The sequence below is a fragment of the Vulpes vulpes genome, chromosome 6 (assembly GCF_048418805.1).
Source record: "Vulpes vulpes isolate BD-2025 chromosome 6, VulVul3, whole genome shotgun sequence".
Taxonomy (NCBI): domain Eukaryota; kingdom Metazoa; phylum Chordata; class Mammalia; order Carnivora; family Canidae; genus Vulpes; species Vulpes vulpes.
In genome coordinates, this window is record NC_132785.1 from 106,427,910 (window position 1) to 106,450,674 (window position 22,765).

The window sequence follows — 22,765 nt, forward strand, 5'->3', positions numbered from 1 at the left end:
AGGGACCCAAACCAGGGGCTCCAGCGGCCCACACGGCCAGCGGGAAGCAGGGAGCAGGCTGCTCCAAACTGCCGCCCGCGGGAGGCCCCGTGCAAAGGCCCGGGGGCCTCGACCCTGAGACCCCACGATCCTGGCCTCTCTAGAAGCAGACACCCCTCTCTGCTAGCTGCTCCGAGGAGGCAGCACCACGCCTGGCGGGCTTCTGTTGGCTGTCTCTCCCCCTGACTCACGTACAGCGCTGGCTGCTTCTCTTTTCCCCATTTTTCCGCCCTGTTTTGCTGTTGTTTTTGTTCATTAGCTGCCGCTGCTGCTGTTTGGAAACCACATGTAAGCTGAAGAGGTTTTTTTTCTGTATTTTTCTCCCTACCTTTTTTTTTTTTTTCCCCTAAAGCCAGAAAGTGAGCCAGGTCGTAGAACTTCCTTAGAAAAGTTCACTCGCAGTGTGGTAAGTTCAGCTGGTTTTCTTCCCTCAACGTTTCTTCTGGGGTTTTTGTTTGTTTGTTTGTTTCTTCCATCTTTTTTTCTTTTTCTTTTTCTTTTTCTTTTTCTTCTTTCTTTCTTTCTTTCTTTTTTTTTTTTTTTTTTTTTTGGTGTTGGTTGTTGTTTCCTTCGGGGTGGGAGGGAGTCCAGTGCTTTCCCCCCACTCAACACACCCTTTTTCTTTTGCGAGCGTCTGCAGCTTCTCTTCTAGGGACGGGTTTGCAAAACCCGAGCGGCTCCCTCTGCAGAAGGTGCATACACAGCCGCCCAGCCCCAGGGCCCCCCCGCCCCCGCACTTGATCTTCTGTACGGGGCTTTGAGGAGGAAGTACCCCACTGCCCTTGGGGCTGCACGGCTTGTGCATCTTCTGCAGCAGCTCAGGGAGAAGGCCATCGAACTGTACCATGAAATAAATTGGCTCAGAACCATAGCTCATCTTAAAAAAAAAAAAAAAAGAAAATCCAAATTCCCCTCTGTGAACTCTGGCAGTCATGCAGGTGCAGGTCGGGAGCTGATGCTGCAACGTGGCGGCTTTTGCGTGTGCAGGAGGTGGCCGAGCTGCATGGGTTCTGGCGATGCGGTCTAGCTGGCGTGTGTGTTAGTGGCCTCTGCATGAGTTCCGCCGGCCCTTACAGCCCCTGTCAGCCTCATCCACATAGTGTAACAGGGAGAGGAGGGCAGTAGCCGTGGGGTGGAAGGAACAGCAAGTCCCTGCACTGTCCCTGTGTGCCCAGGGACAAGACCTTAGCAAAGTCCCCAGGTCGTGATTGTGACCCGAGGGGTAAAGGTGGGCTATAGGTTCACTCTTCTTGTAGGGAAGCTGCTTGTTTCTCATGCACATCCAGCCTAGAGGGTGGTAGAGAGCAACACAGTGGCATATAGGAGACCCCGTGGTAAGAGGGAGAGCACTGAATGAGGACACCTTCCCCATGGTACATGGTGGAAGTTCTGTGCTGTGGTCTGTAGAACAGCACAGACCCATCTCTCCTCTTCGTGCCATTTTCTCCAAGATTTGAGCATAGGGCTTAGTGTCCAGGAAGTACTCCGTCTCACTCATTCACGCACTCATCAAAAACGAGCTGCTGAGTTCGTGGGGCCCAGCCAGCCCTGTTAATGCCATCCAGCAGAAACCAAAATGGCAGCCAGGGAAGAGGACTCCCCTGCATAGAACCGGCCCCACTCCCCTTCCCAAGTGACAGGAACCCACTGAGGCTGACTTTCCCCTTGGTTGAAGAGGAGAATCCTTGTAAACCTGACTACTATGTGATCCGTATCTTTATTTCATTTTTTTTTATTGTAAATGCTAAGAATTCTGGGTTGAAAGCAATCTGTCATAGCTAGAACTTAAATATTATTTCGAATTTGCTTGATGTAAACATCACAATAGCTGTAGTAGGTGGCAGTTAAAATGAGTGAGTGTTCATCCCTTTTCTTCTTTGGTCTTCTCTCTCTATGGGCTTTCCTCATCAGAAATCAGAACTTGCAGGATGGAAGGCCTACTGGTCCCTGGTGTGTCTTTGTGACTGGCGTGTCATGACTATGTGGCTTCACACACCAAGAAGGTGCCTCAGGCTGTCAGAAGCAAGGCCTAGGGGAGTTTCTCCATCCCTGAAGCCCTATGGAGAGTGGTGGGAACCCATCCTTCCCTATTGCTTTTGAGGCCTGCTGCTGTGGGTAGAGGATGTTTAAGGATTTTGCTGATAAACCCAGAGTGTAGGCAACTTGGACCACTGGGTGCAAACTGCAGGAGAGCGGAACTCCCACAGACCCATGGAGGTTCTCATGGGCTGAGAGTGTAAGAGAGGAAGGAAGCCTGGTATCCAGACAAGATGTTCAAATATCTCCAGGCTGTTTTTCACAAGAAGTAGGTATCAGGAAAGGCAAGAATGATCTCAGTGAAACTCTGTGAAGAGCTTTTAATGATGTCTCTTCATCCCATAAGTAGTGTTGGGTCAGTGGTTCTGCAAAGTCTGTTAACAGAGCATTTGGAACAAGAAAATACCAAGAAATAGCGTCTCGAGTGTGCATGTGGGACAACTTACAGAGTTGTTTTCAGGACTAGCTGAAGGAGAAAAATCTTCCAAGCTCCTGAGATTTTTAGCATCTATATGATAAAAGATCCAAACTTCAAAAAAAGTTTATAAATTCCCTGCTGCTTTTTTTTGAAGACTCTAATGGGTGGTGCATTCTAATCTTTTGGTTCCAGTGGTGGAAATGGATCTGCATTGAGGCATCCACACTCCCTGTGCGCTCAGGGCAGCACCATATACCCACAAGATGTGGCTGTGTTTGAAAAAATGGTCTATGGTTATATAATAGTGGCAACTCTCAGGGCGCTTGAGGCTGGAACCCCAGAACTTTGTCTAAAACAGCCCAGTGTTCTAATCAAATGGAATTAACCAACTAACCAACATGTTTTACAATCTGATAGTCATTTTCTAGATATACTACTATACATAAAGTGCTAAGTTTTTCTAAAGGAAGATCTATACGAATATATCATCTAGTACCTACTGCAAATTATAAAACTCAATGAAAGACAAGTTGAATAGCATTTCCACATTGCTGGGAAAGGTGTTTAAGAGGGCATCTATGTCATGGGACTAGTAATGGAAAAATTAAGGAGCGAAGCTAGGGAGTTTGTGGACCAAAGATGTGGGCCACCTGCCATTTAGGACTCTTTGGTGGCAAGAGACCTTGATCCAAGTGTTTGGATAGCTCAGTCAGCTCTTCTCTCATACCAGTTTCCTTTCTTTTCTTGGTAAAAGAGAAACCTTTGGAGAACACAGATTGTTCTTTCCGAGTTTTAAGATGTATTATGACACGGAGGGATTATCTGTTGAAGGCCAGAGATGGCCCCTTTTACATGAGATCCTAGGGAGCAGTTTAATGTGGTTCATGGAAGCTGCTAGAGCCTTGTGAGTTTGGGCACAGAGGGGGCCTTGGAACCCCCAGTAGAGGCAGCAATGTGTGAGCTTCTCCTTCCAATGGAAATTGCATCCTGAGTCACCCAGAATTTGAATACAGTGCAATTATCAGTGGACAACTATCATGTAGTTGGGTGTCCTAGAGCCACAGGGTCCACACAAAGCCCTGTTCATTTGACAGGGAAGGCTCAGATTTTTTTTTTCTTTTTCTAGAAGGCTCAGATTTAAGACCAAACAGAACTGAAAGTCTATGGGTTGGTGCAACCAGCCCATGTTGTACCTTCATTCAAAACAGAAAATAGGACTCCTCCAATGGGGCCACGCCCCACAGACGGCCAGCTGGCCAAGCACAGTGCAGGCTAGATTTGACCCTACTTGACCTTCAGCTGCCCTTGGGCAGTGACTGACCCACACCACTGTACATGGGGGGCCTGGTCCGAGGGAGCCCAGTCCAAGAACTCGAACCAAAGCAGCCTCACAAGGGGGAGCCCCACATGTGATTTCAGGCTATACAAACACAGCCTATCTCTCTCCTAGTCCTGTGTGCTGGGAAGCTTCCTTCCACCACAACTATAAAATGTGTAAGCCACAGCAGGAAACCTGCGGTGCATCACGGTGGCTCACCTTTGCATCACCTTCCCCCTCCTCCTCTGATTCCTTGGTGGAGGTCCTGGTGGTACCGCGTGGTGGAGCAGGGGACTTCTCCAACTAAAGACCACTTCGTACTGCTCACTGCCCAGCAGCCTGCCATTCTCTGCCATCTGCCCGGTTTTGCTGTTGACACACGACGAGGAGGGCGTGAGGGCGGCCAGAGCTGGAAGGCTTGCCGCCCCTTTGCTCTCCCTTAGGTATGCTCCTTTCCTCAGAGCCTCCTGGGACAGGAAGGGCCCCACCGTGGCTGCCTCTGACACACAGGACCCGGGATGCATAGGAGGAGGGTGAGGGGAAGCAAAGCGCCTTCCACAGAGGCCCAGTGGCAGCAATTTGTCCCTTTCTGGGTGGTGGCCGAAGCTACCTGGTGAGAACTCCAGCCTGGGGAGGAGAGAATGTCCTCTCTCCTCGTGTACAGTTCTGTGGAAGAGGCCACAGGGGGGCCTCGAGGGAGGAGAAATGGCAGCCCAAGTGATGCTGGCAGGAGCTTCCCCTGACACCTTGGCCGAGGGGGTTGGCTGAAGACTCAGCTGCCCTCTCAAGAGCTTCATCACCCAGAGCCTCAGGCCCTAAAGATGGGAAATGGGGTTGCTGGGGCCTGAGCAAACACTAGAGGCCCCAGAGAAGAACGGAGATGAGGACCAGGTATCCATCCACCTATGAGGACATGGCAGTGGAGCTTTGTCAAGGTGCTCCTTGGAATTGAAACCATGGGGCCCGAAGCCGAGGGTTGCATGGCACATTCCCAGTGGCATCTCCACAACAGGCATTTCCGTCCTGCCTGCCAAGGCTGCCAAGGAATGCAGCGGGAAAGTCAGCTGGAGACCAGGAAGCTCTGGAAGCCAGCTGTCACCCACCCTCCCTCGCCCCTCCCTCCCTCTCCCTTTCCTCCTTCCCGGCCAAAAGAAAAGCTAATGAGAGGGGGAAAGTCAGCAGCTCACCTTCCCTCCTTCCCCAGGCAGCTCTGCAGAAGAAACCCTCAGCCCCAGGCCCAGGTGCTGAACAGGAAGTGGAAGGCTGAGGCTCCTGGCAGGTGAGGCAGTAGGCAGACCAGGAGGGGGCCACCCCAGCCCAGCAGTAGCAGCCCCTTCCCCCAGGAGGCTGTCCCCCACCAGAGTGTCATGGGGAACAGCCACCCACTGTGGTGGCATGAGTCCTCAAATACCTGGACTTAGCAGGGCCCCTGAAGGGCTTTGACCTTAGGCCAAAAAATCCTTTTGGGCCTCTAGCAAAGTACTCTTGGCTAAAAATCTTTACATAGGGTTGGTTTTGACTGCAAATAGTTCTTGGGCACCTTTGAAACCACGGGATCAGACTGTCGTTCTAGGCTCTCTCCTGCCAGAGCCCTGAGGCCCAGCAATAGTGAAACCGTGGCCTGCCTGGAGATGGAGATGGACTTCCATGGTAGAATTTGGGAAGGAAAGCATAAAATCCTACCTCTTTTGAGCAGTGAGGACTTCTGGGACCCTGTGGAACTCCTCAGCAGTCCCCATGCAGAGTGGCTCCTGCTTCCAGCTGCAGCTTGCTCGCTGGACACGTCAGGCAAATCACTAGTTGTCTCTGAGCCCTGGTTTCCTCCTAAATATACTGGCTTGGGCTAAATAATCTCTACAGGCTTTTCCAGCTGGTCTGTGCTTCTTCCTAGGCTAAGGTTCCTGAATTGTGCTAATCATCTCTCAGGATGAGCAAAGAGCCACCTTCCTGATTGGGAAGTGGCTGCGAGCCTTGGAGACCAGGACAGAAACCATGGAGAGCATGGAGTTGAATCTGTGTGTAAAAGCCCTGGGCAGGGCTGTGAGAATAAAGCACCAGCAGAACTCAGACTGCCAAAGGCTCCCGAAGCCGTAGGCCTGCTCTCATCCCCAGGGCTCACTCACACACTGTGACCCCTGGAGGGCAGGGAGGGAGGGGTCACCAGAAACAGGGTAAGCAACACATACCAATCACTCCTGTCAGTTCTGCAGTCCCTGCCCTTCCAGATGGATGCCCAGCTGGGTGTGTGTTGGGATTAGGTAAGGGGTGAGGTCCCCTGGGCAGAAAGGTGGGCTCCAGAGTGGGTGCTGTGGCATCAACCGTGCATTGTGGGGCTTGGGAAAGAATGCACAGTGAGCATCTGGGAACCTCAGCACCGCTTTGCTCCTCACCTGCAACCATACTTTCTGCTTCCCTGGAGAACTCTGGGCCAGCTTGCCACTGTCCTCTCTCAGAGGTGAGCAAAAGGAGGTTACCAGAGTCTGTGCTATCCTGGTTATAGCCAGTGGTCAGTTAAGCCTCCTCTGTACCTCTCTCTCCATCTTGGCTCCAAGCAAAGCTTCAAAAAGCATATTTAATATGATAGTATTGTAGCTGAAAAATGCAAATGTAAAAATCTATTTTTTATAAACAAACTATATAATATGTAAGACAACTGAATCACCTTGGCTTCCAGGATTCAGAAAGGGAAAAGTGATCAAGTGATTCCCGATGGCAGGGGATAGGCTGGGGTCTTCCAAAACTCTGGGAAAGGGTGAGATTTCTGTGTATCAAAGGGGGTTAGGCATTTTCAGTTTGAAGAAATTTCGCCCTACATCCTGCCACTCCTTTCAGAAGGAGGAACCCCCAGCTGTTGCAGCTGATGGTTCAACCTGTCAACCCAAAGCAGCCAAAATCCTCTTCCCACGGAATGCCCTCCCCCAAGAGAGAAAACCCAGCAGTGGCTCAGCCTCCCCACCCAGGGGGCACAAGGAGGCAAGCTCTGCAAGGCAGCTCCCGCTTCCTCTCGCCAGCCCTCCCTCCCCACCACCCAGACCCTCTTTCGCCTTCCCCAGACCCCAGTGTGACGAGCAGTCAAGTGAAAATCCAACTCCTCTGAGGCAGAAAGGCACAGCTGTGTGTTTACAGCCACTGATTCAGATCCAAATCGCATACCCTGCCAGTCTCCCGCAAGGCAGGCTGGGGGCAAACTGTGTCTCTATGTTCCAGGAGGGAATCTATTTTGGGAAGTGACCTGCAGCCCTTTGCCATAACAGAGCCTTCCTCTCACTCCCACCCCCCCACCCCCCCACTCAGGAAAGACGTCCTTCTAGAAGGAGCTTTCACTTTACCAGTGGCTGATGAGGTTGTGGGATTTCACCCTGTTCCTTGTCACTTATATAGTCAGACTTTTGGCACATGTCCCCAGGCAGCCACATGGGAATAGCCATGGGCTTCCATCTGTCTAGTGAGAAGGCAGAGGATGAAGGTGACCGCAGGGCCGTCGGTGACATGAACAGCGGGAAGTGCAGACCGCTCAGCAGGACAGGACACCCACTTCTGCAAAGGATGGAATCTGCCTCTGTCTGGCCAGGGGGACAACGGGGCCGAAGAGAGAAACCCCCAAGTGTTAGTCAGGCTTTGGGATAGCAGGAACTTAGGAAGGGGACAAAGCTGCCAATGTCAAGGTCAGGGAGAAGAGCCCCAAGTCTGCCTGTGTCCAGCGGGGAAAGTTAGAAGTCAGAGAGCTCGAGGTCTAAGGTCTAAAACCACGGTGGAGTTCTCCCCAAATGAGCTCTTGGTGAAAATGACTGGTGTGGTGGGGGGGGTCTCCCCTTTTGTATACCAGAAAGTATCTTTGCTTTGACTCAAGTTTGAGAATCTCAGCATTCCTGAAGGAGGGCAAGATATAAAATCTTATGTAGGGAACAATCTGTGAGATGTTGCGGTGTAGCAGAATGCTAAATGGAACACTGCCTGGGGGGTGAGAAGGCTCAGAACAGGGGGATTGTCAGTTCGACCATGTTACCTGAAGGCCAATGAGAGAAGGACCCTTCGGTGGCTCCCCAGCAGATGGGAAGGCGAGGCAGGGTTGGGGAGTGTGTAACCACCCCAGCAGTGGCAGGGTCCAGCTAGCAGTGATCTTTGCACTCTCCCTAATCCCAGCCAAATCCTTTCAACCTGAGGACCACGGCCCCCAACAGGAGTGGTTCTTCTCAGTATGATATTTGGCAGGAACTTTCCACAACTCCCCTGTCAGCCTGGCTGATTATAGAAGGATGACTGTCATCACTACACCCCTTGCTCCAGAGAATATTTATTTGTGTCCTGCTGTTAGTGCAGTAAGGTTGAAACCAATATCTGTTCCTTCCCTTCTCCCCCTCCACCTCCACTCTCTCTGTGTTTGCCAGAACTGGGTAAAGCAAGTGTATTCATGGCATCTTAATGACTGGTAAGAGGGTGAACTCATACATCTGTGTCAACTAGAAACTGCCTTTCTGGTAGGCCACATGGCCCTGTCCTGTCGACCTCCTTTGTGAGGACTCAGATGAAGAGAAAACACCTCAGTCATATTAACAGATCTGAAATTGCAAGGTGTTGCTCATTCGGGAGACAATGGAATTCTATTTGAAAAGTATCTCCTTCTGGTGGGATCGTAGGTCAAAAACAACTACATAAAATTTAACAACATAAAATTTATGTTAAAAAAATTCAGCCTCATAACTATAGGATGGCATTCATAGCCTTTGCTGTAATCCAAGTAAAAAAAAAATATCTTGGGTTGTAGCTGGCTACAAGCTTCATATAAGCAAAAGCAAGGTGCAGTTGCCTTTATAAAAAAAAAAGCTACTTTAGGCTGTAATAACCAAAGTGGAATGGCCAAAAGAGAAAAGAAAAGTGGCTCACTGTTTTCATGTTATTCTAGGCTGTGTTGAGTCTTGGTTCTGAGCATCCACAATTTGTCAGGAACTTGAACAATCTAGGGATATTCTGGAAGAGAGTCACTGGAGAAACCATGTCAGGGGGGATAAAGATGTCCAGCCCCTCAGGAGACTAGAGAACCATCATGAGATATATTTGTATCTTCCACAGTAAGTGGACCTTTCTAGGGAGTTCCAGGCAAAGCTAGAAGAAATGGGTAGAAGATACAGGGAGGGCCACTGTACTGGAGAATAATAGTAGCAACTTCCCAACAGTGGGATATGTCACCTGGAGGATCACTGAGCTCCCTGGAAATATTCAGAAGCTGAATGGCCAAGGGTATCACAGAGCAGACTTCTGCATTGGATTCTATCTTTTTTTTTTTTTCTTAAGAGAAGGAGAAATGGAGGGGAGGGGGAGAGGGAGAGAGAGAATCTTAACGCAGTCTCCACACCCAGTGTGGCAAAGCCCCATGCAGGACTTGATCTCACGACGCTGAGATCACAACCTGAGGAGGAATCAAGAGTCATGTGTTCAACTTATTGAGCCACCTAGATGACAGCCACCCTCTATCATCTCTTTTAGCTGGAATCCTCCGATGCATTACTTGTTAAATGGATCCTACTGTATTTTATTCTATGGTTTATAAATAACCCTTAAAAAAGGAGAATGGATCATATGAGGGAGTTTGCTGAGATTGGAGGAGTCTTAGCCTCTGCCTTTGAGGGAGAAAAAGCCAGATGATGACACAGGCAAAGCAAGGAAAACTGTCAAGGAGCGGAATTACTGCCCTTCACATGTCATCCTTGCCTTTTGTTTTTTTGGGTTGTTTTTTTGTTTTTTTCGTTTTTGTTTGTTTTTTTTTTTTTAAGCCAATTGCTGCTGCTGCAGCTGAGCTCTGGCAAGAGGGCTTTCTCCCCTGAATGCCTGAAAGGAGGTCAGTGAGCAGAGGACACAGGCGCCCGCTGGCACAGGGCAGCTGAGCGGCTGTAGTGCAGTCAGGCCGAGCACAGCCAGGGTGGGCATGTGCGTGGGACACCCTGGCTCTGAGTTGGAAAATGCTTAGCCTGTCCTCATTCCCATCCAGAAAGGAATGTGGAAAGTGGAAAAGGTGAGAAAGCCAGTTGCCTCTTACCCAGTGCCAGTTGCAGATTTCAGGTGGGCAAGCTGGCACCCATACTATCTCCACGTGGCCAGGAGCAGAACACGCTCCCAGAGGCCTTAGACCAGGGAGAAACTGCCCTTCTGGGGTGCTCACCTCCTGGGCTCTGCCTTGAGGACTTATCTTCAGCCTAACTCAGGGGAAGGAAGGGCTCTCATGTCACATTCTTTCCAGCTGTCCTGAAGACCAACACGATTGCAGATGACACTCGTCTTCTCTCGGGCTTCACCAGGGCTGCTTTCAACTCATCATGGGATTGTATAATTATGGTGATTACAGCTTATGGCTTTTTTTCCTCTCTTCATCTCTTGCTTTCAGATTCTTTAAGGCCTCTCATTATACATGGCGATCCCCGTGAAGTCAGCAAAGTTTTAATAAGACATTTTTTAAAGCTAAAGAAAACCCAGTTAGAGTTGATTGGTACTATGTCCCCTCAGACAGTCCTTTAAAACTCTGTCGGGCACCATTGGTGCCTGGATATGAGATGGGGAGGGAAAGGTAATGGGGATCCAGAAGGCACCCATGCTTTTTCACAGGCTGAGAATGGTTTGAGAACCATTCCATGCCATGTCCCTGGCCTTTCTCATTTGCGCTAAGAGTGGGGTGCATCTGAACCCCCATGCCTAATGGGAAAAGACAGACCATCAAGCAAGGATAGCGGCCCTGGCCTTTACATCATAACAAATTAAGTTGGAAAATAGACATAAAGCAGCCAATACAAAACTCAATCCAACCTTGTAATCTGCGGCAAAAGTAGAGAGGAAATTCTGATGGATTTTCTGTCCTGGACGATACTGGAAGGTTCTGGGGCATCCATTTTTCTAACTATGTAAAGGAGCCAACCATTAGCATTTGTGACCGATCGCAACACGGCAATCATATACTTGATGGTGGTTTCCTTGGTAATGGCACAGCTCCAGAGCCCGTCATTTGCTAGCTCTCAATAACAGCTTTTCCTAAATTGTTTCTAGATCTGTAGGATGTTATGGGAAGGATCACCAGGAAGGAGTGCAGGTGGGGTGGCCACTGGAACCCCCGACCTGCCCTTCAGTGGCTTTCCATGGGTTTAGTTTCAGGGGCCTCTTCTTCTCCACACTCCCTGGGACCACATGAATAACCACAGTGAGGTGTACAGTGCCCCTGCGGGACCCGCCTCGGAGAGGCTCCTTGGGGCTGACTGCCCAGAGCTGTCCAGACTACTTCTTACCCTGGCCGTAGCCAGGGGGTCACACCTGGAGCATGCCTGAGCAGCACCTGCCACCCAGAGCCAACTGTTGTTGAAACCTGGCACAACATTTCCAACTGCATTCTCGTCCCCCACTGAAGACTGACCTGCTCACTTTGCCCCGAGAACAATGCCCCTTTGGTGGCCACCAGAGAGCATGGAAGCGCTGGGTTAGAGATGGACAGCCCTGGCTGACACCTGTCCAGCCACCTGGGACTGGCACAAGACCCCAGGGGAGCCGCTCACCTGGCCAATGGTTAGAGCACAGCCCCAGCCTGCTGCACAGGGGGATGCCGGCACTAAACGAGGACAGAATAGTAGTCACTGCCATTTGTGGGGGGGCTCGCAGTGTTATAGTATGGGTGTCTGCACCATACTGGGCTTGGCCAGCGAGGGACTTTGTTTCCATTTCAGTGCTACCGCTTAGCAGCTTCTCTGAGCCTCAGTTTTCTCATCTGTGAAAGGGAGATAAGAGCAACAATTAAGTGGGGAACAAACACACCAGGTGCTTAGCAGAGTGTTTGCAGTATACATGCTCAAGTGGAACTCTTTGTATTATTATTTTCATTATTACGCTGTTTGCCCCCCCGCCCCATGCTTAGCTTGTATTACCTTACTTAATTTCCAACAATATTCTCTGCAGTAGGTATCATGTATTTTGCAATCGAGGCTGGGGACGTGCATATCCCATGTATGACAGTGGTGTGCAAGGCACATCTAATGACAGTGACCGCTTGTCGAACGACTTGCTATACAGTAGCTATTATTATTGGCTCACTTTTAAAGTCCAGAGCTAATTTCTCTGCTTTCCTTGGGAATGGAGGTACCGAGGTGACTGGCAGGCCAGCTTCTACCCTGCGGTCAGTTACGTGGGGCCCCTAAGCTCTTCCCAGGCCATGAGAGCTGTGTGGTGCTGGGGTGGGGAGAGCCACTTAGAGAATGTTGCATACACTGTCAGGATCTGGCATTTGCCACCGCCGCCCCCTCCCACCCACCCATCGAGGTGCACAACCCTGAGACACCTCCTGCTTCCAGATACGGATCAGGAGTAGTTGTCTCCATGGTAAGAGCGTGAAATGCAGTCCTCCAGCTGTAGCACTCTGCACAACAGAAGCCTCATTCCCAGAAACCCTCACCTCTCAGCTGTCTGCCTGCCTGGAGCCACCCTGAGCAATACAACCTCAGCGAGTCTGGTTGCTCCATCTGCCAGATAAACAAAGGCTTGTATTTTTTTAGCCACACACTACAAAGTGGGGTTGTTGGAGGAGTCAGAAGCAAGTGGCAGGGGATGCTTTGAAATCCCTCCTAAACCAGATCCCTGGGGTACATGCTTTTCCACTGCTTGTAGTATTGACAGAAACAGAAGCAGAGAGGCCATTTCCACTGACACGAATGGCTTCTTCCGGGGGGAGAATTTGGGTTTTATATCTGTATCTTAAAGTAAATGCTTTAAGTTTGCAGTGTTTGTCAAAGATTGGCATCGTAGGAGCCTGATATAAAGCTCTGCGGCCAATCACCTAATTGCTTATGCAGCTTGCATGAGATGCTTCTGTAAGTGCCTATGGTGTAAACATGCACATGAATATGTGTACACGGCTGTAGCACACAGGTGCATGTATTGCCTGCCTGACCTATGCCTCTGTGTTCAGTGTATGACTTGTGAGTAACATACGCAGCAGACTCGCATGTGCCTCTACGCATGCATTGCATGCCCGCTGCAGCTGTGTGCATGTCTGGGTAGGGGCACCCCGAAAGCCACAGGTATTCATGGTTTCAGCTGGATAAGTTATTCTTCACTTCCCTTCTTAAAAACACAATTGCCTAGTGCTGCTGGCGCAGAGTCAGAATGGCCGCTGCATTTCACCCCCGAGGTGGCTTCCTTCCAGCAGTGGGTGAGTGATCCCTGCGTCCGCAGTCTCTAACCTTTTTTGGGATCCTTCTACACAGAAGGTGCTCCAAAATCTGGAAGAGATGATCTGTTTGTCCGTGGCCTTGTCTCTGCCTACCTCCCTTGTTCCCACACCCTTGTTCCAGGAACAGTCAGCAGCACCTAGTTTTTGGTGTCCCCATTTTTTTCTGCCCATTTTTTGCACCTGTAGTTTTTTTTCTTCCTAAGGGCCAATGAGCCAGGGGTCCAGAAATGATGCTAAGCTATAAGTCCCTTGTCTCAGAGGCAGTGTGCAAATAATGTCTTTAGGTGCTGATCGCTTCTCCTAAACCCCTAGCAGAACAAGATAGAAATGTTCACTACCTTTGATGGTGCTTTTAAATCTAACAGCAGCATCCTTGCACTTACAGAGTCCACAACCCTTCCCCTGTGGCCCAGGGCCAAGTCCCCCAGGAACATTTCTACCTACTAAACCATCAGGAGAGAAGATGGTTGGGCAAGCACCTATCTGCTGTCCCATGGGCACCAAAAGCATTGCAGCAACATATAAAAAGGGTCTGTAGGGAAGAAGGTTCCCAGTGGATGGGAGTTCCACCGACCTGAGTTTCTATCTAGAGATCCCTGAAAATGCTGTTTGACCCATCCCCTAATGTACTTTTTCAGGTTGGAAATACATGTGTGATAAATGCCTACTGAAGCGCATTCCTGGTGGTAGGGAAGAAAGAGAAATAAGCCGGCCTTCCTTGTATTTGTGTCCAGATGGACATGGACATTCATGGAAGGATTATGCTTTTGAGCGGTGGGAGGCAGTCCTCATGTTGACTGCCTGTGCCTTCTAGACTCTGCTTTGGCAGCCGGCTTAACCACAGACCTCAACCTATAGATGAGTTTTGGCTGAACTTGTTCATAGGAGGTGAGAGGTGCCCTTGGGAAGGAGATTTAGAGTCCCCATAGTTCTACAGGAGAGTCACACGTTGCCAAGCAAATGATTCCACCTGCTGTCTCTTCCACTAAACTTCAGTGGCACTCTCCCCTGGAGCCATGGTCAAGGGTCACTTGCACATCCTATTTGGAAAAAAGTATCACATTGTTGCTAGTAGCAACACAGCCATGTCCCTGTTTCCTGGAGTCTCTTGACCTTTGCCTAATTTGGAGTGAACCTGGAGTGAACCGGAGCTAAGATCCTAAAGCATATCTGGGGAGGAGACGGAGGGACAGGGGAAGAGGAAGGCATTGCATGGGCTACAGGAAGGCATACTACTGAGGGGCCTTGCAAGCGGAATGCCCACCTCCACTCCACTCCTGAATCCACCAAGAACTTCCCTGTGAGCTGAGAGTATACAAAGAGCACCAGGGTTGTTCAGTCAGAACCAGAGGAAGGAGAGATGGAGATCTGATATGAAAAGGGGGACATTTCTCCCTGCACAGAAAGAACACAGGCAAGGTGGCAAGGCACAGCTTGGAAAGGAAGCTGGGGAATCTGCGCCTGGGCATTGTGCCACCAGCTTAGGGCACAGATGCTATCCCCCCTTGTCACTCTTGGCATAGCTGCCTGGTTCCAGATTTGTCCCTGCGTAGCTGGGGGACCACGGAGGAAGCTCTCCTACCACCCGCCAAAATTAACAAGAGAGGCTGGCCTTTGCAAAGAGCCCCATATGTGATGAGCATGATGGAGGGCAGGAGGCAGGAGGCAGAAATGCCACCCACAGAGGGCTCCCCCAGCCTGGCTGGGACACCTGGATTTAGGCACTTGGTTCTAATTGGAATTGGTTCCAATTAGAGTAAGACAGCTCCGCCTGCCCCTCCTTCGAAAGGTAAACATTACACCTGCTTCCCTCCTGCCTGGGACAGTTGCTATGGAGACCCTAGAGGCATCAGCACCAATAATATGTGAGCACAAACAGAAGTGCTAGCTTCACCTGGCCTGTCCAGCAGGTGCACCTTAAAGCCATGCACGCCAGGCTTTGGAGACAGGGGCCCCAGCTCAGTGCAATCGCCAGTCTCACTTTGCCGGGCTAGGCCAGCCAAAAGATGACGCCTTCCCTCTCAGGAGTCCCAAATCTGATGAGGGGAAGGACCCCAGACAGAGCAGAAATGCTTGCAGAGGTATCTGGCATGTCTGGGAGCGGAAGCTTCTTTCTCAGTGAGGTTGAGGAGATCTCCTTGGGCTGCCCCAAAAGATTGCCCAGTGTGGATTGGCATGGAGGCGTCAGTCTCTGAGCGTCTCCATCTGCCTCCTTCCTTGAGTGTGATGGCCACATACAAAGTAGAAAGCTTATGGAGCCCGACCCGCTTAGCTCTGCCACTGACTAGCTGCATGCTCTCGGCCCAGGGACTCCAGCTCTATTTGAGCCTGTTTCTTCATCTATCCTGACACGATATATCGTAAGACTTTAACCTAAGATATCGTAAGACTTTAAAGTAATGCGGAACTGGCAAGGATGGTGTGGACGTTAACACCAGTGTCTGTAAAATGCCTGGTGTGTTTGACACACAATAGTTGTTCAATGTTCTATTGTCAGGTAGCTGTTAGTAACTGTCCTCAGTAGTTAACCCCGACCCCTGGTAATGGGACCATTCCCACCCCGTCACCATCAAGGTCCATGCTAACTGAAGAGGAAGGCACTTGAGAGTTCCTGGGATATTGACGCCACCCCATTGGGCAGGAATAAGAAATTCAAAGAGAAAGTCCCTGGGAGATCACAGCATAGATTGGTCCTTTCACATTTAGTACCTTTCACATTTAGGAGCACTGGCAATTCACCTTTTCTAAGTTAAAGGAAAAAATTAAGACGAAAAAGCACTGGTAGCTGCCATTATAGGCCAGAGTAAGGTTTCTGAAACTGCTAATGGCCCCAGTGATATTTTATGGGAATTGTTTTCAGATGATATAACTACTGGTAGATTCCATAGACCAATCATTTTACACGGCAAAATCTGGTTGATTTTTTACCGCTGTACCTAAAATAGTGAGCTGTTTCAAAAGAATCCATTATTTTTGTTATGATCATATTCCTTATTTTTTGACAGGTTTAAATGCATATGAGTGAATATTAATTCTTTAGCCAGTGAACTTTTTTTTTATTATAATTCAATTTTCACCTATTTCTGGATTTTTTTTATTTGAACGTTGTTTTATGTTTGTGGTATCTTATTTTTAAAAGTCAAATAGAATATTTTAAAGCCAAATAAAATGCCCTTCAGCTCCTGAGAGAGATCAGAAAGCTTTGCAAGGACCCAAGTGTAATGTAGACCCCAGGAATGGATCTTGCCACAGGCTCTGGCCCCCAACTACTGCAGAGTGAGGAAGCCTAAAGCATGCTTCCTCCTCCCTGTGGGGCTCCAGCCTGGCCCTACTGTGGATTAGCAGTGTGTGATCTTTGGCTAGTCCCAAGACCGGGTTTTCCCCTTTCATGTGCTCCACTTGGCCATGAAGTTCAGCAGAGGCTGAGTTGATGAGAAATGGAGACTTGAGAAGTTTTTTGAAACTCATCTGTATTAAGTATGGATTTTCCTGCCTTTCTCTGGCAGATTCTAAAACCCCTGAACTACCCCCAAGCAAGTGGCACTCTTTCCCCAGAATGAAACATCATTGAGAAAGGAGGTGTCACAGAATCCCTTATACGCCTGTTTGAAATCATCCCTTTGGCTTTGCTCAGTGGAGAGGGAGTGCCAGGGGCACCAACCTCCAGGGAAGTCACCGATGAAGTCAGGCAGGTTCTTGACTTCTCCCCTCCTGCCAAACCCAAGCCAGGACCCTTACCTTCCCACCTGGCTCTTAGGCTCCTGATTGCTCTTCTCAGCAAGCCCTCCTCCCCAGGCCCGTGATTTCATGCACACTCATCATTTATGAGCCCAAGCATCATCTACTCATGGGTGACCTTCAGTCTCCTTGAAGAGGACAGCTTATCCCGGGAGCCTCCCACTTCTTGCCTACTGAGGTCATTTGGTGAACCCTATTCAGCAAAACACAATTTTCATTAGCCAGGATGAAAAATGCCTGTATCACAATGAGATGATCAGTTTGGATCAACGCACTAGGAACAGTGTTCCATACAGTTTCTATTGCAAGTTCTAGTTCCTCTTGCTGAAGAATCGGGTTTCTCCTACACTGGAGTAGGTAAAGCACTGGATTAAGCCCAAAGGCAAAGTCATAGGGCCAGCAACTGAAAAAAGAGGAAGGAGTGGGAAATTTCAAAGCAGAGATGCAATGGCTGGATTTTTTTTTTCCCTAATCTCTTTTTTTCTCTTGGGTTATAATTACATATAGCAAAATGAACAGATCTGAAATGTGTGGTTCAGTGAATTTAACAAATGTTTTGTACCGGTGTCACCTATGCCGCATGACCCTGGAAGGTTCCCCCATGCCCCTTTCTACACAATGCCATCCTTCTCCTCCAGAGGCAACCACAGTTGATTTCTATCCCCGTAGTAACATGGATTTAGACTTGGCAGACTTGAGATTTGTAACTTTGGTTTTAGGTCATCTGGGCAAATCAGCTTGAGAGTCTCAGCAGCAGCTCAGATGTCTTTACTCCCTTAGCATTGAGAAGGGTCCTGCCTGAGTCCCTAGTGCTTGGCTCTGCTGCCCCCAGTATGCCACCTAACCCTCAGGGTTACTGTCTGAGCCACAGCCCTCCTCCCAGCCAAAGAGTTTAGCATCAGTGTCCCAGGTAAGTAAGCGGTGAAAGCTCCTGGTAACCCGGACCGTGCATGCTTTGTTGATTAATATCTGGAAGTGCAATGCACAGAGCCACAGCATGTCAAGCAGCATGTTGATTTTTCTTCAAGCACTGCACAAAAGGGAGCCGTTCCTTTTGTGCATTTCCTTTTAGAAACAAAGGATTCCATGACCACCTTCTTCCAGACTTCTAGCCATCAAGATGGCCACAGAGCTAAAATGATTAGTCAGGGTGGAGGGTGGATGTTTGTGAACCCAGTCCATGAAATTGAAGGATCCTAATTCTATTGGATTAACTTTGCCAAATGTCTCAAAGGTGAAAAGCACATTGTCTGTATGCAAAGCTTCGGGTGTCTCTGGAATGTACCTTCTGCAGTTCAGTTCTTAATCACTGTATATTTTTTCACTTGGACAAAGGCTGCCTGCTAATAGCATTTTCAACCACCTTCAGCTGCTTCGCTCAGCTACGCCAAGGCCTCAGGCTGAGCTGGCTGCAGTTTCCTGGCACCATGGTCCGTTCCCAACTGACCAGCACTGGGGAACATCACACATTCCCACCCTGAAAAAATGGCTTCCCTTGTCTCTATGCAAGATGCCAGGTGGAAGTAGAACTACCACTCCCCTTCCTGAGTGTTTCCTACAGAATCATCCAATTAGAGGCGGGGAAGGGGGTGAAGAAGAGGGAGAGAGGAGCCTGAGAGGGTGCAGGGCAGGAGGGCTCTTCACTCTGGACAGGGCAGGTAGCTCAGGGGCTCCCAGCAAGCCCCTAGCAGCATGGACCTTGGGGCAGCTCATTTCTGAACACAGGTAGTCTCTGCTGTCAGATTTCACTTTGATCCCTGAAAATTACAGGAGCCTCAGCTCTTCAGAAGAGAGGCAGCTGCTGAGCTGGTATGATTGCAGGATTTCTTCCCCAAAGCCCGAGGCCAGGCATCTAGCCATGCCTGCGTCCTGCATGAATAACCACCTGCCAGCCCCACCCAGGAGGTTACTGAGTAGCGGACAGATTGCAGTTGGACCGAGCTGCCCCCTGAGCCGACCCTAAACCTCACGACCTCCTTTAGCAGCAGAACTGGCATTTGAAAAATGTATGTGTGCAGGGCTGGGGGGAGGGAAGGGAGACAATAATGCCAAGGAACACCACCTGGATTGCTGAGAGGCTGGGAACAATCTCAGGGCAAGTTCCCCAGGCTGGCCTCTGAAGTCCTGAGAAATGGAAGCAGCTGGGGGGAAGGGGAGGGGAAGGCATTGACGGCTGGCCACAGGTCCTTGGAGTCAGAGTTGTGAGGCTGAGCTCCAGGACTCAAGCAGGAAGAGATTAATTAGTGCCTCCAAGCCTAGCCCAGCCCCTTCTACAGAACAGGGAGGGGTGGAGGGTAGGGGACCTCAGGGCCAAAGGCACCTAAAACAGACAGTCCCATAATAATCCAGATATAGAATCTCCAACCTCCCTCAACGTACAACCCCCTCTCCAGCCAAAATGACCTCACTAATGAGGAAGAAGCTATAATGAGGGTTTAGATGCCTGGTAAACCTCACCTTCTTTGTTTCTGGGCTCTTAACATACACACTAGCAATAGACTTATTCAGGAGCTTTAGTGATTTTTTTTTCACATCCACCAGCTAAATCAGAGCCCGAATACCACGTATGGCAAAGCCAAACATACATATTTGGTGACATAACATGTAATTTGTTGCCCTGGTGGAAAAGGGACAGAAGGTGGGGGGAGGAGCCAGTATTTGGTGTGTGGCTACTGCAGCAATAACGGACACCAAGAGGCAAGCAGAATCCGTCCGTCCGTGCCCTTCAAACAAGCAGGGATGGTCATGGGTAAAGGGGCTGGCGGGATGGGGGGAGGGTTAGAACCCTCAGACCAGGAGGCCCCAGCCTCATCAGCTCCACATTTCCCCAGAGGGGACCTCACACACATACCCGCGCTTCCTGCCTTCAGGCCTGCATCAAGAAGGCACAATCCCAGATGAGCCAACAGGATGACAAATGCCTCGAGCTCCATCTAAGAAAGGGCAGTCAAGGAGAGTAGCAGCCATGTGTGTGTCTTAGAATCCAGGGCTGGAGAAAGTCCCTGAAGGTCAGCCTCTGCCAGCTGCGAGCTCTTGTCCTACCTAACCCGCTCTCCACAGAGAAGTAGCCAGCCACCTTGCCTTTAGTGATTTTGCAAAGACTGGCACTGTAACCCTCTAGGATTAAAAAAAAACAATCTGATTTAAAAAATCCTTACCCTGGTATAAATGTATCCTGCTGCAGGCTAAGTTTAGTGTATGTGAAGATTCAGATAAGGTTGCTGATGAGGAGATTCTGTGTGTGTATGTGTGGGGGGGCTTAAAACAGGGGAGAAAAAAATGAAGTTTTGTCTCACTAGGGAAAAGGAAGAGTGAAAGAAAAGGAGAAAAAGAGCAAGGGGATGTAGATGCAGACTTTCCAACAGCTCCCGAGGGCAGATCCATTTCTGGACAAGCTCCCATGCATGCCACTGGAATTCTCAAAGTCAATCTGGCATGTCCCTCTATGGAGAGCTAAGCCAAATGACACGTTGTCTTGCATCCAGCAAACTCACAGCCCTTGCTCATTTATTAGATATACCCATTATCCATCAATTCATCAATCAGCAGGTTTATTGAGTACTCTACCAGGCTTCACAAACCTGATCAATTTTTTTTAATTACATCCAGCTTGCACACAGCCAAGCCCAGTAAACAAGATGAGCCCTGACACCCCCACTTGGAAATGGACATGAGGAGCTGCTGGCCCTTGCAGTCTCTCACTACCAAACACCACAGCCCATGCTGATGAGGACCACGTGCTCCCCTTTGCAGATGGCGATGGTGTTGCTGACCCGCTGTCAATAATAGCATGGGTTTCGAGTATTTTCTCAGACACCGTGATCAATCTGCTTGGGTCCAGCCACACCGTCCTCTAGACCCCTGTCCGATGCTCGGGATTTCTGAGGAGGGTGAGCAAGGAATGGGCCCAGGCTGAGTCAAGGGAAATAAGTAGAATATCTGAGACTCGCTCATCCCCCTCCCCCAGCCTCCTGGTGCTCAATCCCACATCCGAGGCCACCTATTCCTTGGCACAGGAGTCACTGGCCTCTCTCACGATCTCAGTGCCTCATGCACCAGGCCTCACGGTCCAGCTTAATGTTTTCATTTTCAAGAACTGCTACGTGGACGGCAAGCGAAGGGTTTGTAGATAGCCTGAAGTGGAGTCCTCAAACACAGGCCCCCAGGGAGCCAGGAACAGAGGACCTGGCAGGAGTGTGCTGCTCTGGGTCTTGCAGTGGCACCTGTTCACCAGCCCAGGATCCTGTCATCAAGAGTTCCCAAAACTTGTGTTTCTCTCCCAGGGAGGGCTCAGTCCTGCCTTTCAGCCAGGATCCTGGGTCTTCTGCATGCACCTGCATTCCCCCATCTCCTGCATTCCTAAGACTAGTTCATTCATTAGCTTCTAGCCACCCGGATCCTTAACCATCACCTGTGTGGGTCAACCCCCCACTCCCCCCATCTTACGACTCCCCAGTCCAGCTTTATTCCAGCGAGGAGGAACTGCTACAGGGGCGGCAAGTGAAGGGTTTATAGATGTCCCGATGTGGAGTCCTCAAACGCCCTGGAATAAAATCCTTCCTCGCTGGAATAAAATCCAGGCCAGGGGCAGCCCACAAGCATTCAGAGGCCCTCTACCTACGAGTGGCAGCAATGCCTGGTTTGGGGTAAGTACAGTTCCCACACACATCCCGCCTGGAAAAAGAAGAGTGCCAGCAGCACACCTGCACTCCCGCCTGGCCCGGAGTCGAGGCTCCCCGGACCCCGAGGTCGCCAGGGTCACTTAGCTAGGTCGTTTGGCCTCCGTGGCTCAGGCTGCAAGGAATTCAGGCGTCTGGCTGTCTGTCTGTCCCTGTCTGTGTGTGCGGGTGCGCGTGCGCCTGTGCGTGCCAACCCTGTCGCCTGTCTCTGCAGGGAAAGTCGCTGGCGGGCAAGCGCCTCACCGGCCTGATGCAGTCCTCCTGACGGTGCCCACCGCAGGGCCCGGGCCCGACGACCCCGCGGGCAGGCGGCGGCGCTCCACCTCCGCGGACAGAGGCTCCCTGCGGGGAGACCTGGTCACTGTGAAAGAGAAGGAGTGAGGGCGCTGGCGGGCGGCCGAGGGGAGCCTCGGTGGGTGACCGGGGACGCCGCCGTGCCAAGTCCGCAGAGCCCGGGGTCGGCCCCCGCAGAGGCCCCTGTTTACAACCCTCTCGTCCTTGTATAGTTGTGCGCCGACACCCCGTCTCTAGGAGGTCCTGGGCCCTGACTCGCCCAGGCCCGGTGCCCCGTGGGGCTCCCGTCGTGACTGTCACTCCAGATTACAATCTTCCGCCCCTGGCTGGGGGATCAGGCCTCCCTGCAAACGCCAGAGGGGCCGGCTGGCCCTGAGCACATCCAGTATTACCCCTGCCTCCCCACCAGCTCCGGTGCACCCGCAGCACCCCCGTAGTGACAGCCACTGTGTCCCGACCGCCCCTTCCCCTCCCCACGTCTGTGTAAGCCCTGCCCCCCAATGCCACATGTCCCCGGTGCGGCCACAGTGCTGAGCAACCTCCCGATCGCTTCCCCACCAGCTCCTTCAGGCCCCCGAGGCCAGCCTTCCGAGAGGTCCCCGCCGGCCTGGGGCTGCCCGCCGCACCTGTCACATGCCTCAAGGCCCCACACCAGAGGAAGCACCCGAGTGGACGAAAGAGCTTGTGGCTCCGCAGGCTGTGGAGGTTCTGACCACCTTTTAAACCATTTATTATTTCCCCATTTATTCTGGTTTTGCCCCTTCTCCTTGGTTTGTTCCCCTGTGTTTTACTCAAAATAAACATGGCCATGAACTCAGGGCCACTGGGGTCCTCCCCTCTGGCAGCCCCCCCGCCCCGGGGTGGGGGGAGGTGGCTGGGTCACTCGGCTGGCAGCCCCAACGACATGGTGGCGTCCTGACAGGCATGGCCGGGCCCCTGCAGGGCCAGGTCTCTGCTGGGGCTGAAGTTGGGACTGAAGCTGCCACAGAGGGCCTAGGCCAGGGCCAAATGGTTCTCTGACAGCCCGGTGAAGGCACCGCTAA

General features: G+C 50.8%; 1 protein-coding gene across 26 annotated transcripts in view; it reads left to right on the plus strand.

Annotated features, from left to right (window-relative positions):
* Positions 1-22,539, plus strand: part of RGS6 (regulator of G protein signaling 6) — a 544,783-nt gene extending 522,244 nt beyond the window's left edge. For 9 of the 26 annotated variants that reach the window (XM_072761912.1, XM_026008524.2, XM_072761911.1 and 6 more), the window contains 3 exons: positions 392-445; positions 12,924-12,990; positions 21,643-22,539. In XM_072761912.1, the coding sequence (XP_072618013.1) occupies positions 392-445; positions 12,924-12,990; positions 21,643-21,809 (288 nt within the window). In that variant the 3' untranslated portion in view covers positions 21,810-22,539. The remainder of the gene's footprint in view (positions 1-391; positions 446-12,923; positions 12,991-21,642) is intronic. The other 17 variants (XM_072761924.1, XM_072761931.1, XM_026008531.2 and 14 more) reach the window with 4 other exon arrangements.
* Positions 22,540-22,765: the final 226 nt, after the last annotated feature.